At 45.5% G+C, this 14,538-nt stretch overlaps 5 protein-coding genes across 5 annotated transcripts; 3 read left to right on the top strand and 2 right to left on the bottom strand.

Annotated features, from left to right (window-relative positions):
* The first annotated feature begins 2,955 nt into the window (after positions 1-2,955).
* On the top strand, positions 2,956-4,178 carry CNC02750 (conserved hypothetical protein). The gene is made up of 6 exons (XM_569572.2): positions 2,956-3,097; positions 3,167-3,272; positions 3,341-3,469; positions 3,540-3,759; positions 3,808-3,924; positions 3,988-4,178. Exons 1-6 carry the CDS (start codon positions 3,030-3,032, stop codon positions 4,137-4,139), a joined length of 792 nt encoding a protein of 263 aa, XP_569572.1. The 5' UTR covers positions 2,956-3,029; the 3' UTR covers positions 4,140-4,178.
* Positions 4,177-6,027, bottom strand: CNC02760 (glyoxylate reductase, putative). The gene is made up of 8 exons (XM_569573.2): positions 5,893-6,027; positions 5,554-5,789; positions 5,427-5,501; positions 5,282-5,361; positions 4,841-5,215; positions 4,656-4,785; positions 4,535-4,597; positions 4,177-4,483 (listed from the first exon to the last, which is right to left on the bottom strand). Exons 1-8 carry the CDS (start codon positions 5,907-5,909, stop codon positions 4,422-4,424), a joined length of 1,038 nt encoding a protein of 345 aa, XP_569573.1. The 5' UTR covers positions 5,910-6,027; the 3' UTR covers positions 4,177-4,421.
* Positions 6,028-6,178: 151 nt separating this feature from the next.
* Positions 6,179-7,715, top strand: CNC02770 (expressed protein). Its single transcript, XM_024656741.1, has 6 exons — positions 6,179-6,331; positions 6,398-6,570; positions 6,632-6,711; positions 6,765-6,885; positions 6,952-7,014; positions 7,082-7,715. The coding sequence occupies exons 2-6, from the start codon at positions 6,416-6,418 to the stop codon at positions 7,620-7,622; spliced, it is 960 nt and encodes a 319-aa protein (XP_024512536.1). The 5' UTR covers positions 6,179-6,331; positions 6,398-6,415; the 3' UTR covers positions 7,623-7,715.
* On the bottom strand, positions 7,645-9,330 carry CNC02780 (expressed protein). Its single transcript, XM_569936.2, has 3 exons — positions 8,724-9,330; positions 8,422-8,675; positions 7,645-8,365 (listed from the first exon to the last, which is right to left on the bottom strand). Exons 1-3 carry the CDS (start codon positions 9,190-9,192, stop codon positions 7,847-7,849), a joined length of 1,242 nt encoding a protein of 413 aa, XP_569936.1. The 5' UTR covers positions 9,193-9,330; the 3' UTR covers positions 7,645-7,846.
* A 357-nt stretch (positions 9,331-9,687) lies between these two features.
* CNC02790 (cytoplasm protein, putative) lies at positions 9,688-11,717 on the top strand. Its single transcript, XM_569574.2, has 15 exons — positions 9,688-9,784; positions 9,862-9,897; positions 9,965-9,981; positions 10,036-10,058; positions 10,113-10,240; positions 10,293-10,321; positions 10,375-10,478; positions 10,538-10,743; positions 10,804-10,955; positions 11,004-11,079; positions 11,133-11,224; positions 11,285-11,409; positions 11,469-11,523; positions 11,577-11,597; positions 11,649-11,717. The coding sequence occupies exons 1-15, from the start codon at positions 9,767-9,769 to the stop codon at positions 11,671-11,673; spliced, it is 1,107 nt and encodes a 368-aa protein (XP_569574.1). The 5' UTR covers positions 9,688-9,766; the 3' UTR covers positions 11,674-11,717.
* The last annotated feature ends 2,821 nt before the right edge of the window (positions 11,718-14,538 follow it).

The following is a 14,538-nucleotide window of genomic DNA, read 5'->3' on the forward strand; positions in this document are numbered from 1 at the left end:
GCCAAACAAGCACTGAAGACACACAAGCCTCAGCACTCGCGGCAGCGGGGCAGCGGCTACCCATACATCTGATATTTACCCCTCGCTGCGCTCCTAATTTTGAGCGCCAACTTGATTTCATATATGTCATCTTAAACATTAAACTCCAGAACAAGTTCTTCAGAATGTACTCGCACCTTCAAACTATACATATTGCATGTATCTTAAAGAATCCCTGGCTCCTCCTCAAAATAGCAAAATAGGGCGGGCACACTGAGTTAGGCATGCAATAAAATAATGTTCCCCTGAAAGAATAGGCACATGTGGCCTCCCTTCTTTTTCGTTCGCGTCTCTCCTTTCGCCTTCCGTCGTTATTTGCTTCGATCATGTCCCCAGTCGTCTGGATACATACAGTAGATGCCTTATATCATTAATCCTGTGCCGTCAACAATCCGCATCGTGGGCCGACCAATGAAAAGTTTCAACGAGGGAACCTCGCTTTATTTCCCGCAGACATGTGGGGGATTGAAGTTCCGGATCGAACGTTTGCAGACATGGAGTTCCCGACCGTTCACCAGCAGCTGCAGTCTAATGACGCGTTAGGGCACAACGAAGGATTCCACCACCGAAATCTCATCGACAGTCTCATCAAGTATGCCATAATATAATGGTGATTCGGGGACCCTCGTTAAACCTCAACATGCCATCGATAGCGCGAAATGACGATGGTTCGATGTCATGGTCAATTGGTGAAAACAAGTGTGTAGGCGTTGCAGCTCATTTCACGTGCAAGGCCAAGAGATTTCCCGGTTTTCCACATGAATAAGATGGATCCCGGTAAGTCAAACTGTCCACATGCCCCAATGTTGTGTACTCTCTTGATGCTCCCTCTGTTGATGTGGGGAAGTCGGCTCTCTCCGAAGGCGTCGGAATGATCCCCTTTCTCCCGGCCTGATCCCCCGCTCAAATCGAAGCGATTCACCTGACTAAAGACCAGGTCTGAATGTAATATTTCAAGATCCATGCGCAACAATCAACGTATGCAGACCACTCATGTCTTTAACCCTTGACAATGCTGTTCCTCGGACACTCTGCTTTTGCAATCAGGACATCTTGAAGTGCTAATTCTTCAGAATAGTTCGGCGACCTTGGAGAACATCTCAAAATTCTCTCGCCAATGGAATTCCGCGTCAAGAGGTAACGACTTTTGGATATCTACCTGCACTCAAACGCTTGTATTTTTCATATTGCAACTTCTAAATCAGTTATGAAAACTTAATTTGCCTTGTTGAGGATGGCTCAATTTTCCATTGCCTTCGCTTTACTCAAGTTGCTGATCTTAATTCTACTGCGAGATTAGAGCTGATGTTGGTCCAAATGGGCAATGTGCCTGAGACAAATTTCGAGAATGTCATCATCAGCATGCGCATTGTGTCCAAGGTGCCGCCTTCAAAATTGTATGAGACATGATACTTCACACGGCTGTACCGGCGAAGCATCGCTGCTGTTTGACCTCGAAGCCTCAAAAGAATTTGCAGCAAGGGAAAGTCTCTTCTTTCATGGATATGAAGAGACATCCTTTCCCCTCAATCGTCTGAGACCTTCTGTGGTTCTTTGAGCTTTTTCATTTAGAACTTCGCGACCCTCTGCCCAGGTAACCAATAGGTGCATGCAATCATAGACCGCTTCTGCGCTCAATCGATTTAATTACCTCTTTTTTTGCCACCGACAGTCCGCCGGTCGAGTGACTTTGCCAAAGTCACCACTTTCCGCGGATGCCGAACAGGCCCTTTTAACACGCTCTCTGAAGAAAAATCACTTTCCGCCAAACTGCGAGATTAATAACAGTAGGATTAGAATCCAAAGATGTTAACTCCATTTTGCATATATAGGGCAGCAGGTCGGTGTCGAAATAAAGTACACGCCAGCCTGAGCACTTCGTTATTTCGCAGATCAATTTGACCCCTTTTTTGGCTTGAACCGTTTGAGTTCGGAGTGTTCTTTCGCCGACTAGATTTGTTCATCTCGTCACGCCTCCTGCGGTTGGATTCTCTTTTTGCAACATCGTTGTGGTGTTCTATCACTATTTATTTATTCTTCGCACTATTTATATAGTACGATGAAGAGGTTACTACCCAAATCTCCAGAAAAAGCGAGAAGTTCCATGTCATGACATCAGGCAAAAATCGATAGAAAATCGATGTCAAAAGGTCGATTTTTTTTTAATCGATTTTTTTGTAATTAGGATTATTAACAAAAATCGATCAAAAATCGATGGAAAATCGATGGTTAATTAAGGGCCAAAAATCGACGATTTTTGGAAAAATCGGCGATTTTCGAAAAAAAATCGCATCGTGAGCTTCCCTTTACTATCATAACGATCCCGGGTCTCGGGCCGAGTACAACTACTCGGCTTGTGGTACTGTAGAACAGTTATTAAAAAATAGTTCATTTCAGATTTACTACTACTTGTGTTTATTTCGTTATCTTTCCTATAGTTATGTAAGAGCCATGTCATTAAAAAACAAAGGGGGGAGCGTAAGGACCCGTCAACAACGAGATTCATCGGCTAATAACAAGTCCGTCCTTCCCCCCACTCCCAACGGCAAACTCCCAATTTCTGAGTCCGTTGATTTGTTGTAGCTTCAATGCACTCTTCGTCATGATCTGGCCTTCCCACCATGTGTAATATAAAGCAATGATTGATTGATATGTACATAGTAATACAGCACTTGTTTTCGAATAAAAGTCAACGTGACGCTTGATGCTTATTCGCTTATGCTTCCTGTTCAGACTCGGTATCTTTTCGGCTAGTCCGGAACCGGGCGGCATGAATTCTGTGATGCCGGCGGGCGCAGTAAATCATGCCGACTATTCTGGCTTCCGTTCTCCGCGGGTCCACGCAAGGGCGCGGGAAATCGGCCTTCACTTATATAAGCTAAAAGCTTAACAGAACCACTGTCCACTTACCCCACTCCATCCCAAATCCCGACAATCCCACCAAATAACGAGTCTCCTCCTTTGTATCCTTGAAAAACACATTATACAGAATGGAATCTAAGACTTTCCTCAAGAACGCTCTTGCTCAGAAAAAGCCAGGGCTCGGTTTCTGGTGCACGTGAGTGAACACTTCCTTCGAATGAGAGTAAAAAGCTAGACTATCAGATGTTGACCTGTTTTGCTGCAGTCTTCCTGGAGCCGCGACCGTAGCTACAGCCCTTTCGGCTGGTGGCTTTAACTGGACTCTGATTGATGCCGAGCACGGCATGATTACGGACAAGGATTATTTCGAGGTGCGCTTCCAGATTCCTAGATTGAGTTAAAAGCTCTCAAAGTCAAACTGGTAGCTAACGTACACCAGCTTGTTACCACAGTCACTTCTCTTGGAGCCTCACCAATTATTCGAATTCCCTGGAACGAAGAATGGATGATCAAAAGAGCTCTAGATGCTGGAGCCCAAGGAGTCATGACTCCAATGTGTCACTCTGCCGTGGGTGTTCATTTTTAGCTCATGCGTTTTCAAAGTTTTGACGTTTTCTCATCCGTTGTTATCGTCACAGGAGGATGCTAAGAGAATTGTTTCTTACTCTAAATACCCTCCAACCGGTTCTCGAGGCTACGGCCCGATGTTTTGTCCCCCGGTCTTCGGATGCAAAGGGTCCGACTATGATGCAGGGGCAGACAAAAACCTCCTAGTTATCGTGCAGATTGAATCCAGAAAAGGAGTCGAGAACGTCGAGGAAATTGCCAAGGTAGAAGGCCTGGACTGCTTATTCATCGGTGCGTAGGACTGCACATATTTGATCCCAGGTTGATTTACTATTGTAGGTCCATTTGATCTGTCAAAGCAAATGAACGTCCCCTTCGGTGGAGAGGAACATGAAGCCGCGATTGAGAAGACTCTCCAAGCAGCGCACAGTGCTGGCAAGATCGCCGCCATCTTCTGTGAGTATTCTACTTGATGAAACTGCATGATATACATGAATAAATATGCTTATATATTTCTAGGTTCCAATGGTGAAATTGCCCGCAAACGCCTTGCTCAAGGCTTTGACATGGTATCAATAGCTGTTGACAGTTCTTGCCTAGCAGCGGAAATGGAAAGACAATTAAGCTTGGTGACGGGTGAAGCAGGTAAAGGTGACAGGTCTTATTCGTAGTTTAACCATGCTCTTCTTGAATGCACATGTAATTTTGCCCGAAACCAAGTCTCACTGTCATCTCGAGGTACAATCGTCTATTAAATCTGCTTCACAGATGTAAAATGCGAGAAAGGAAAAAAGAAGGTATAGCTGATAGGACCCAAAGCCCCAGCATGAGAAACATGATTCATAGGTAAGGAAAAATTGAGTTATTTTATTCTGTGGTCCATAATTAAAAGGAAGACTTGACGCCCGCACCCTCTTACTGCAGTTGCAAAACACAGTCACATTGTTCACAGCTTACACCTTGACTTCCGCCACCAGGGGTTCCCCATTGGCGGCAGCGATTGCATTGCGTACACCTAGTCGACACCGTTAGGGCACAGACATTTGAGACATGTTATCAAACTTACAACGCTCAGCCATTGCGTTTCGTGTATCGTAATCTGCCGAGCCCAAATGCGGAAGTACCAAACCTACATTGCTCTGTCAGTCGAAGGAATAATCCGTTATGCGATTCTATGAGGTACTCACAGTTGTCCAGGGTCAAAAGCGGATGGTCGGCGGGGATATCAGGTTCTCCTGTCAAAACATCTAAACCTGCCCCGAAGATTTGACCTGATACTAATGCCTCATGCAAATCTTCAGAATTGACGATAGGACCCTGCGGCGGAGATCAGCCATGCCAGTGCGAGTCTTTATAGTCTTCCATGCCTTACTCGCGCAACATTGACAAGAATGGCTGACTTCTTCATTTTCTGGAGAAAGTTTTTGTTGACCAAATCTTTGGTTGAGGGATTTAAATCGCACAGGACTATGAGTATGTCTGCTTGAGAAGCGAGAGTTTCCCTCTCTTCTCGCCTGACTTCGACTCCGAAAGTTTTTGAAAAGCCGGCATCAATTTCATCCTGGTTATCCCTTCGGTAGGAAGAAGTATACAAGATACGAGGAGGCTGTTCCTTGTTAGTGAAGGCAAGGAGTCTTTGAACTGTTGCCTGAGATATGCGGCCAAAGCCTAGGAAACCAATAGTAAGAGATGGATGGCCGATTGATAAGCCACAGTTGACAAAAGGAGCCCATGGTTGTTGTTTCCACTGTAAAGTGCCAGACGTTAATGGAGTTTTCACAGCTACATGGCGTATTTTAAGTTGGGTGCTCACATTACCACTTTTTACCAAGTTAATGCCTTCCCCGATGCGGCGTAGAGTCGAGAGTACCAGGATAACTGCAATGTCGGCGACTAATCAACGGCAGGAGGTCAAGACCATTGGCAACGTCCTTCCTTAGTTTGAAAATGATACCCACCAGCATCACTCAGGACACCCGGGGTGTGACCTATCTTGATTCCTCGCGCATTGGCGGCTTTCACATCGATGTGGTCTGCATGGGATGTCAACAGCAGTCACCGAAAATGAACATTGGCTAGTCTCACCATATCCAACAGAGAAGGAAGAAATACAGCGCAAGTTGTCATTGGCGGTTGCAATGAGTTCCTTGTCGACCTTGTCACTGGGCTGGCTATGCATAATACAAGCAGCATAGACTTGGGGATCCGCCAGGTGATTGAGTACCCATTCTCTAGAGGGCGGAGCATCATCTGGATTGACAATAAGGTCGTAACCTGATTGGCGTAGGATGGTCATAGCATGTTCTCCAAGGTTACGGGTGCTATTTAGCAGACAGTATATTGTAGGCCAAGGAAGGCGGCAGAAAAATCAGTTAACATAAGTGTGTCATATATGAACTCTTCTCGAGACTACTATAGACTCACACGAGGATTTTGGGCATATTGTTGGCTGCTGGCAAAAAAGCACGATCGGGATGAATGTTAGTTGCTTGTTGTTGATGCAATGAAAGGAATCTATAGAAGACAGATAGAAGTCCGTCCAGCAGCAGCAGCGTATCAGACTTCAGATCTCCTTCACCGGGCCGAACTATTCCGATGATGATGATTGAATAATGGATACCGCCGCTGCTGCGGTCGCCGCCGTCGTCCCGTCGTTCGTCGCCGCTCGCACGCTCGTCGTTGTTGCTCGATGATGACGATGGGAATCAGCGAACGACGAACAACACATCAGTTTACGTAGTGCAACCAGCAGAAGAGCGGAAACGACTGACGAACAACACCACATCTACTCCTGCTGTATTTTTACAAAGAAAGAAGTATAGCGAGTTAAATTGCTTCGCCGTAAACATACTAGTTATCCTTTGTATGCGGTGATCACTAGCGCAGCGCAACGTACGACTAGAACTCTTGACTTACTCTATTCCATCAGCATCTGTCATCCTAGACCATGTTCGACTTCATCTTCACCTTCTTCCTTGCCACTGCAATATTGGCCGCCGTCATGGCACTGTCGGTGGCCATTACACTGCCATTCGCTGGTGCTCTTGTCAGGTGGCGCGCAAATTACAATCCCCTTGCGGTGGGTTTAGACCAAGAATCCCGGCAAGCATACATAGTATCTAGTTCCATGTGGCGCGGCTGACAGGATGGTGTCATACTATAGTGTCGGACCAACACTTACCACGCTGTTCGGGACTATGAAACGCATCAAGAGACTTGAAGGCTGGCAAGGATTGTGGAAAGGTAAGAGACTCATTGCTAATCAGTTCCGCTCAACTAAAAAATAATGCGAGTAGGAATGTATCCCACCCTGATGTACTCTACTCTCCTTTCGGTACTATCAATCGTTTTTGTTGGGGGATCCGCAACGAAAGGACCGAAAAACGCGTACAGCGTACCAGAAGCTGGAGGCGTTTTGTGCGTATGAGCCGTGCTCGCTCTACCCTCTCTCTATCTCTAGTTTTCCTCTAACGCGCGGCGCAGAATGGCAATTTTTACGATTCTCCTCACCATAATCAGCTTGCCAATGACCATCCTCATCAATCGGTATGTTCTTTTTTCGGACTTTGTGCCTAGGCAGCAATGTACTGAGATTATCTGAACTGTCGGACAGCGCGATTATCACCCCATACAAACTTCCCAACTCAGTTAAGGGATCGCTGCGCATCCTATTAACTCCCCTCGAACTGTCAAAACCCTATACGCTGTATCTGACACCTGGTCTCCTGGCCACTACAATGACTCATGTCGTGTGTGCCACGCTATTAGCCAGGACAACGCGCATTTTTTTCTTGGGCGTCTCCTCGGTGACCAACGATGAGACGGTAGGGAACATCGCTTGGTGGCGTTGGATCCTCTACCTTGCCTGGCAATGCTTATCCACTCTTTGGTTCACTCCTCTTGAAGTCATCGCCACGAGGCTATCGGTGCAGCCAAACAATTCTGGTGATGCTTTGTCTACTGAAGAGGAAGCTCCTGAAGGAGTTTCTTTCTGTGGAGCTGGTGAAGATGTGATTGGTTTGCGACCTTCCACTGAACCGTATTTAGGTATGGCCGATTGTGCAAAGAAAATCATCGAAGAAGAGGGGTGGGCAAGTCTCTACCGCGGATTTTTATTCACCATGCTTGGAAGCGTGTTCGGGAGTACAGTATAAGATATAATACCCGATTCCTCAAGCAATTACCAACCATGCATGTTCTATCAACAAATCTGGTCCTACTCTACTGCATTTGTACATAAAACCGACCAATGAGAAGTATTTGCACTTCCTATAAATATCTTTTTACAGACAACATTCAGGAACAGAAAATGAATCATGGGAGAGAAAGAGAACGTGAAGTCAAACGCAGCCATAAATACAAGCCCAATATCGCCCCATCAATGATACTCCATTGCAGGTTGCCTCCCAATAAGCCATCCTACCTGAGACACAAACTGATCGCGAATGGGAATGAATGCTTCTTGAAAAGAAGATACAAGTAGTTTCGCTGGCGAAGGGTTTCCAGCCGTAAGTGGAGTCGAAGACGACCAGTGACTACCCGTCCCTGGTGCATTAGAGGCCGAAGGTATTGATGGTGAAGGAATTCCGCCAACGAGCTGTTCCAAAGTGTCATTCCAGTGAGCAACGGCAGAGTGGGGATACATTCCCCCTCTGTCATTAACATCGGAAGACAAATCTGATACCCAGGAGGTCCAGATAGTGAGAGAAAGTTTGGCAAGGTCAAGTACCAATGACGCCGGCGGGGGAGAACTTCCATCCAACTGAGAAGAGGAAGGTATATAAGAGAGAATCGTTAAAAGATGCCGTGTATGCGACTCGAGAAATAGGAAGAGAGTTGGGCAATCGATCGCTGGTTGCTGATTGGCGGAAGTGAAGCATTTGATGTAAGTGGCCACCTGTCATAGCATTGTTAGCAATTGCATAGGGTTGTCATACACATAAATAATCTTACAGTTCGACAGTACACCTCGATGTTATTACTGACTCGATCCCACCTGCGAGATTCGGCCAGAGCACCTGGATAGAATGACACATTTACAACAGGACCAGCCAGCTTCTCGATCTCCGCAAATAATTTCTCCATTTCTTTCAGGCATGACCTGAATTCTAGCTTGGGCATTATACCCAAAACTGTCGAGGACAATGAAGGGTCCCGTTGCAGCAGTTGAAGCAAGATAGGCAGATGGGCAGATGGAGGTAAAGCAGCTAAATAGGGCGTCAGACAACCCATTTCATAGGGGTAAAATGACTTACCTAGCATTATTCCAACATCCATACCTTCTGCGGACCGTTCATCCGAGGTTGAATTTTGAAGCTTTGACCTCTTGACCGTCTTGGATGCGTAAGAAGGATCGGTTCGCATGTTTTTCGGAGGTGGAAGATGGCCGAGGCGACTAGCCATAGGTGTAGGGGAACGGGACCTAGGTGACTGAATGGATCCGGTTGGAGATGTCGAAGGGGATCGAGATCGCCTCGTACGTTTGAGAGATCCGGTTGGCGGTGTGAACGCTTGATTTGGTCTTGGCCGTGCGAAAGAATTTTTGGGAGGTGAACTGTGGGCCGGCCCAGCCATTCGATAGGGGGAATGGGCATTGGAAGTTTGCGTACAAGTTTCTGATGGAGCTGTTGAAGGTAGTCCGAAGCCGAAGGTGAGAGGAGAGGGGCGGGCAGCAAAAGGGAATGGAAGGGACGAAGAGGGTTGTTGAGTGAGTGGATGGGCCATGACTGAGCAGTGGCAAACTTCGGTTGGGATAAGGGGGGAAAAATATGTATACTATACGGCTATGTCTGCTCCAGCGATGATGAATGGAATGTTGAATTTAAATTTGATCGCACAGGGACCGAGTGATGGATTGAACGCTTACAGGTCTTTGAACCATCATTCGTTGTTGTGTAAAGCTGTTCACAGACATGTTCCTTTACGTAATTACAAATAACCTTACTAATGAGTAAATTTGAAAAGTATTTACTCATAAATTAATAATCCATTACTTGATGTTATGTATATATTTACCCCGCCACCGCCGACAACGCCGACGACAAATAACCAGATGGTACGTTAATAAGTAAGTATATGCTACCAGGTGGAGCACATCTACGTTATTAATACTTAATTAATAAATCATAATTAAATCCCTTCTCCTCGTCGCGGCCTCCTCCACCACCACCTTTTTTGTCCGTGCTAAAACCATATCCTATATTCGGCTTTTCTTTGTGCTCAACACTTACTAGACAATTAACAACATCACAGGTGCATTGAGATTACCTGATAGCCACCAGAAAAAAGACTTTCCACCATGACTACTATTCAAAAAGTAAGTAAATTAATCACTCCTGCGTCAGGCCTGGTTGTCTTAAAAACTGAGAGGAATACTTACCTCTTTCCTTGTAGATCAAAGACATTGAGGATGAAATGGCGAGGACGCAGGTATGTCCCATCAGGCCGTCATATGTAATCAGCATTTGCAAAACATACTTAATCATCTATTTCTTAGCGAAACAAAAACACAGAGTCAGTATAGCGCCTTCTTACATCTTCATGTCACTTACTTACCCTCTGCGATAGGTATCATCTTGGGCAACTCAAAGGTAACAGTCTTAGTTTATTAGAAAGAAGTTCAAGCTGAACCATCTATTTCACAGCAAAACTTGCCAAACTGCGACGAGAACTTATCGCTCCCTCGGGGGGTGGTGGAGGCGGACCGGGCATTGGCTTCGACGTCGCGAGATCAGGTCAAGCAACAGTAACTGTTATCGGATTTCCCAGTGTTGTACGTGTATGGTTATCTGTTGAACGCACTATTCATAGCAGATATTTTGCAGGGCAAATCGACATTTATGTCAAAGCTCACGTAAGTCAATGGTTCCTTGTATATCGGTGTGAATGTAGCTGATTATCCGATAGCGGAACTCACTCCGAGGCAGCCTCTTATGAATTCACGACATTGACCACTGTTCCTGGACAAATGACTTACAATGGAGCTCGAATACAGATTCTTGACCTTCCTGGTAAGATTTGTTTATCGTTTGCAAAGACGATTCTTGAATAACCCTTCTTCCATTTCAAGGTATCATCGAGGGTGCCAAGGACGGTAAAGGGCGAGGTCGACAAGTCATTGCTGTCGCCAGGACTTGCAACCTTATTTTCATTGTTTTGGACGTTCTAAAACCTCTCAATGATCTCGCTATTCTCACAAATGAATTGGAAGGCTTTGGGATTCGCCTTAATAAAAAGCCACCGGCAATCACGGTAAAAAAGAAAGAAAGCGGTGGCGTATGTCCCTCGTTGTCCGCGTTGTTTTTTCAGTTGAACTGACCTTTCCTCTACAATCAGGTCGCCATCACCAATACCGTCCCACTTACAAAGATTGATGCTCAAGAAATTAGGGCAGTATTGCAAGAATATAGGATGAGCAATGCTGCTGTGTCAATTCATCAGCCCGACGCCACTATTGAAGATTTTATTGATGTTGTTGAGGGTAACCGGTGAGTTCAAATTGGATGTATTCCATGGGCTGTTGCTAAAACCTCTAGCGTCTACATCCCTGCCATTTTTGTTCTCAACAAGATCGATGCAATCAGTATCGAGGAGCTGGATTTGCTATATAAGGTGAACCACAACATGACCTATGCTGCTTATACTGACTCAAGAAATCACTTTAGATTCCCAACTCAGTCCCTATTTCATCCAAGCTATGGCTTAACATTGATGAGTTGCTTGAAGTTATGTGGGATAAGTTGAATCTTGTGAGGATGTGAGTGCCAATTTCACTGTATTTCTTGCTCAAAAATTGCATATCACTCACAAATTGCAGTTATACAAAGCCTCGAGGTCAGCAACCTGATTATTCTTCTCCGGTTGTGTTGCAACGCGGAAAATGTACTGTCGAAGACTTTTGTAATGCAATTCATAAGGAGATTGTCAAGCAATTCAAGAATGGTGAGTCAAAACTCAGATCAAGCACCATTAAAGACTCGTTGACCCTTTTGCCGTAAAAGCTATGGTCTGGGGAACATCCGCTAAACATGCAAGAGGCCAAAAAGTCGGACTTGAGTATGTTGTTATATATTCTTTCATAATCAATTTACTGACTTGACAAACATCAGTCATGTGTTGGAGGATGAAGAGTAAGTTAAAGATAAAACCAGAAGAAAATCATCTGTACTTACCAAGCACAGCATCATCTGTATATTCAAAAAATAGTTAATTTTGTTAGACAGCTGTGGACCATGTATCAGATAATTATCCATTGTGGTATTTCATTTTATCTCTATCCATAATTTTCCTTTTCTCTTTGCCAATTGATTATCTCAATGCCAGTTTGTGATAGTCAAGCTTTAAAGGAATGGTCACAACATAGAAAAAGAAAAATGTGGATATATCCTGCTGTTCTCTATATAGCTTAATTGATGGTCGTATTACCATCCAACATGTCTATAGTGTTTGATCAGCTGGAAGTGAAAGGCATACAAGGCAAGACTGTTCGACAATCAATCGGATCTATTTTGAATAATCATCATTATTATCACCACCCCATTCCCTCTACACATTTTTTTCATCCATTTTCATGTTAAATGTGGAGGTGGATATTTGAGATTGGTCTTGATCAACCTAGCAAATTGTAAAGAAAGAGAAAGAGAAAGGATGCTTTCTCAGCAGTGGTGTAAAGAGGGAGGCAAACATGCAACACTGAAACATGTTGAGTGAGATTGGGTATGAGGTTGCGAAGATAGTTCAGTAGATCAATGAACTAGCTAGCATAAAGCCTTCGGTGTTGTGAGATGTGGGAGTTGATCGATGTATGAAATCTGGTGGGATCAGGCAGGATCTGAGCAGAAGGATAATATGACCAGGGAAAGGAGTTTCAGAGAGATAGAATTGCGACTTTTCACGAGAACAGCGCAAGGCACTATGACGCAAAACTTCAAGGACACTCACACTATCTATTCCTGTAGAGGTGTCACGAGCCTGCACAAAGAAGAAGAGATAAGAGATCATAGGAGGAGGTTACGTAATAGGAAGGCAAGATCCGATTCAGATAAGAAGGTCCAGCTGGAGGACTCGTTTAGTGGGAATCCCACCAAGTTAGAAAACTTCCTACCCTCCTGTGTCCTTTACATGGACTGCTACCCAGGAACCTTCAACTGTGATAAGCCAAGAATCAACTTCATCATCAGCCATTGCAGGCATGTCACGATGTTATGCAAAAATCGCACTCTGCGGCATCTTTAACCGGGCAACGGGATATTATTCCACCTCGTCCCCGAAGTAACCAAACAAACCTCCACCTCAGACGACCGCGATTTATCGCCCGATTCTTGCAAAATCAACCGAGGCATCTTTCGGCTTGCCTCTTCTTTCGTTTCGCCTGGTCAGCACTCTCCTCTTCTTCCCCAACACTTGGTCAGTGTTCATTTCCCCCCGGTCCGACAGCTCCGTCCCCACCACGAGTTAGCGGTAACTTTCTCCCGAGAGAGATGAGTAAGCAGAAGGAAGGAAAGGTATATAAGAAGATAGCTTTTTGTAGTTTTCATAGTCCCCAGAAAATCAATACTGTTGTCCTTTCTCACTACCTTGCCTCCGAGCATTCTTTTCTTTTAAGTCGCTTCAGTCAGCCCTTAGTCCAGCTCCTGCTCCTTCAGGCCCTGGCTATTCCTCCCTCTAAGTCCAGCTTCTGTTCCGTCAGCCTGGCAATTCTTCCGTCCGGCTCTGCTAGGCGTGAATCCTTCACTTTCATTCGTCGAGTTCTACATCATCCGAGTTGAGCGCCGGGCAGCTACGCTGACTGACGTGACGCCCGTGACAGTGTATTGATTTTCTCATACCGACGCTCTTCTCTTCTTTTTCTATCCATATTGTCTTTCTTTTTACCTATACATACCCAACCCATTCACCATCATGGCGCCTCTTCCCAATATCCCATATAACACCCGGTCGGCCAGTCAGTCCTCCAACGAGGAAGGACCAATTCAATCCCCGGACTCATTACCAACTCCCCCTAACCCCCCTGGTCAAGAATCAGCAACCTCTGTCCCCCCCTCCACATCCGATCTCGTCCAGCTCAGGATGCTGGAGATCCTTGAAAGGTTCTCAACGAACACCACCTCTATCACTACCAACTCTAGGGCGCCCGAAACCAGGCACCTAGCCAAAGAACCTGACTCGTTTAGTGGGAATCCCACCGAGTTAGAAAATTTCCTAACCTCCTGTGTCCTTTACATGGACTGCTACCCAGGGACCTTTAACAGTGACAAGGGGAAAATCAACTTCATTATCAGCCATTGCCGGCACAAGGTAATGAAATCCCTCCGCCCGCTTATGAACCGTGCACAGCAACCGGAACTCCTCCACAACTACGAGGAATTCCTCAAGTACCTCCGTCGCCATTGGGGAGACCCAGACGAGAAGGGAAATGCCAAGAGGGAAATGCGCAAGCTCCGCCAGCAGGGCTCAGCAAGCGAGTTTTTCCTAAAATTCAACCAATTGGTCGCCATACTGGGATGGTCCCCTGACTCCGAAATACTGGTGGAGAATGCTATTGACAAACTGGCTGGGGAGTTGAAGGATGAAATCGTCAGGCAGGGAGAATTAGAAGTAAGTTCCATTGACCAACTGATGGACTTTGTAGTTCCTCTGGACAACCGACTCAGAGAGCGCGAGAAAGAGAAGCGTGAACTCCAAGCTTCAACCCAAAAATTTCCCCGCAACACAAACCCCAACATGCCAAAACACTCACGCTACCGGTATTCAAACCAACAACCCCCCGCCCCATCGTATTGGTCCATTGTCCAGTGAAGAAAAGGATCGCCGCCGAGCAAACAAACTCTGCATGTATTGTGGAGATGCCGGTCACCCAGTCGATACCTGCCCTAAGAAGGGAAAAGATTCGGCCCGACGGGGATAGGAGATCTCTCCAACGGGCGATTCCCTACAATTTCTCCACGACTGTCTGCAATCAATATACCCCAGGTGTCAAGTTCTTCCACTTCTTCAGTTTCAAAAAATCTGGTTGCATCAGCTAAAATCCAACAAACACAAAAACAGAACCAAACTTCGAAAACTTCAAAA

Source organism: Cryptococcus neoformans, assembly GCF_000091045.1.
Source record: "Cryptococcus neoformans var. neoformans JEC21 chromosome 3 sequence".
Classification (NCBI taxonomy): domain Eukaryota; kingdom Fungi; phylum Basidiomycota; class Tremellomycetes; order Tremellales; family Cryptococcaceae; genus Cryptococcus; species Cryptococcus deneoformans.

Bases quoted from the DNA above. Each gene is read 5' to 3' on its own strand.
- CNC02750 (XM_569572.2), top strand. From the start codon at position 3,030: ATGGAATCTAAGACTTTCCTCAAGAACGCTCTTGCTCAGAAAAAGCCA. The intron at 3,470-3,539 runs GTGGGTGTTCAT...TTATCGTCACAG, and splicing joins CTCCAATGTGTCACTCTGCC to GAGGATGCTAAGAGAATTGT. The intron at 3,760-3,807 runs GTGCGTAGGACT...TTACTATTGTAG, and splicing joins CCTGGACTGCTTATTCATCG to GTCCATTTGATCTGTCAAAG.
- CNC02760 (XM_569573.2), bottom strand. The intron at 5,502-5,553 runs GTGAGACTAGCC...CATCCCATGCAG, and splicing joins TTCCTTCTCTGTTGGATATG to ACCACATCGATGTGAAAGCC. The intron at 4,484-4,534 runs GTAAGTTTGATA...GGTGTCGACTAG, and splicing joins AAACGCAATGGCTGAGCGTT to GTGTACGCAATGCAATCGCT.
- CNC02770 (XM_024656741.1), top strand. From the start codon at position 6,416: ATGTTCGACTTCATCTTCACCTTCTTCCTTGCCACTGCAATATTGGCC. The intron at 6,571-6,631 runs GCAAGCATACAT...GTCATACTATAG, and splicing joins GGTTTAGACCAAGAATCCCG to TGTCGGACCAACACTTACCA. The intron at 6,886-6,951 runs GTGCGTATGAGC...CGCGCGGCGCAG, and splicing joins CCAGAAGCTGGAGGCGTTTT to AATGGCAATTTTTACGATTC.
- CNC02780 (XM_569936.2), bottom strand. From the start codon at position 9,192: ATGGCCCATCCACTCACTCAACAACCCTCTTCGTCCCTTCCATTCCCT. The intron at 8,676-8,723 runs GTAAGTCATTTT...CGCCCTATTTAG, and splicing joins GGATGTTGGAATAATGCTAG to CTGCTTTACCTCCATCTGCC. The intron at 8,366-8,421 runs GTAAGATTATTT...ATGCTATGACAG, and splicing joins TCGAGGTGTACTGTCGAACT to GTGGCCACTTACATCAAATG.
- CNC02790 (XM_569574.2), top strand. The intron at 10,479-10,537 runs GTAAGATTTGTT...TTCCATTTCAAG, and splicing joins ACAGATTCTTGACCTTCCTG to GTATCATCGAGGGTGCCAAG. The intron at 11,524-11,576 runs GTATGTTGTTAT...GACAAACATCAG, and splicing joins GGCCAAAAAGTCGGACTTGA to TCATGTGTTGGAGGATGAAG.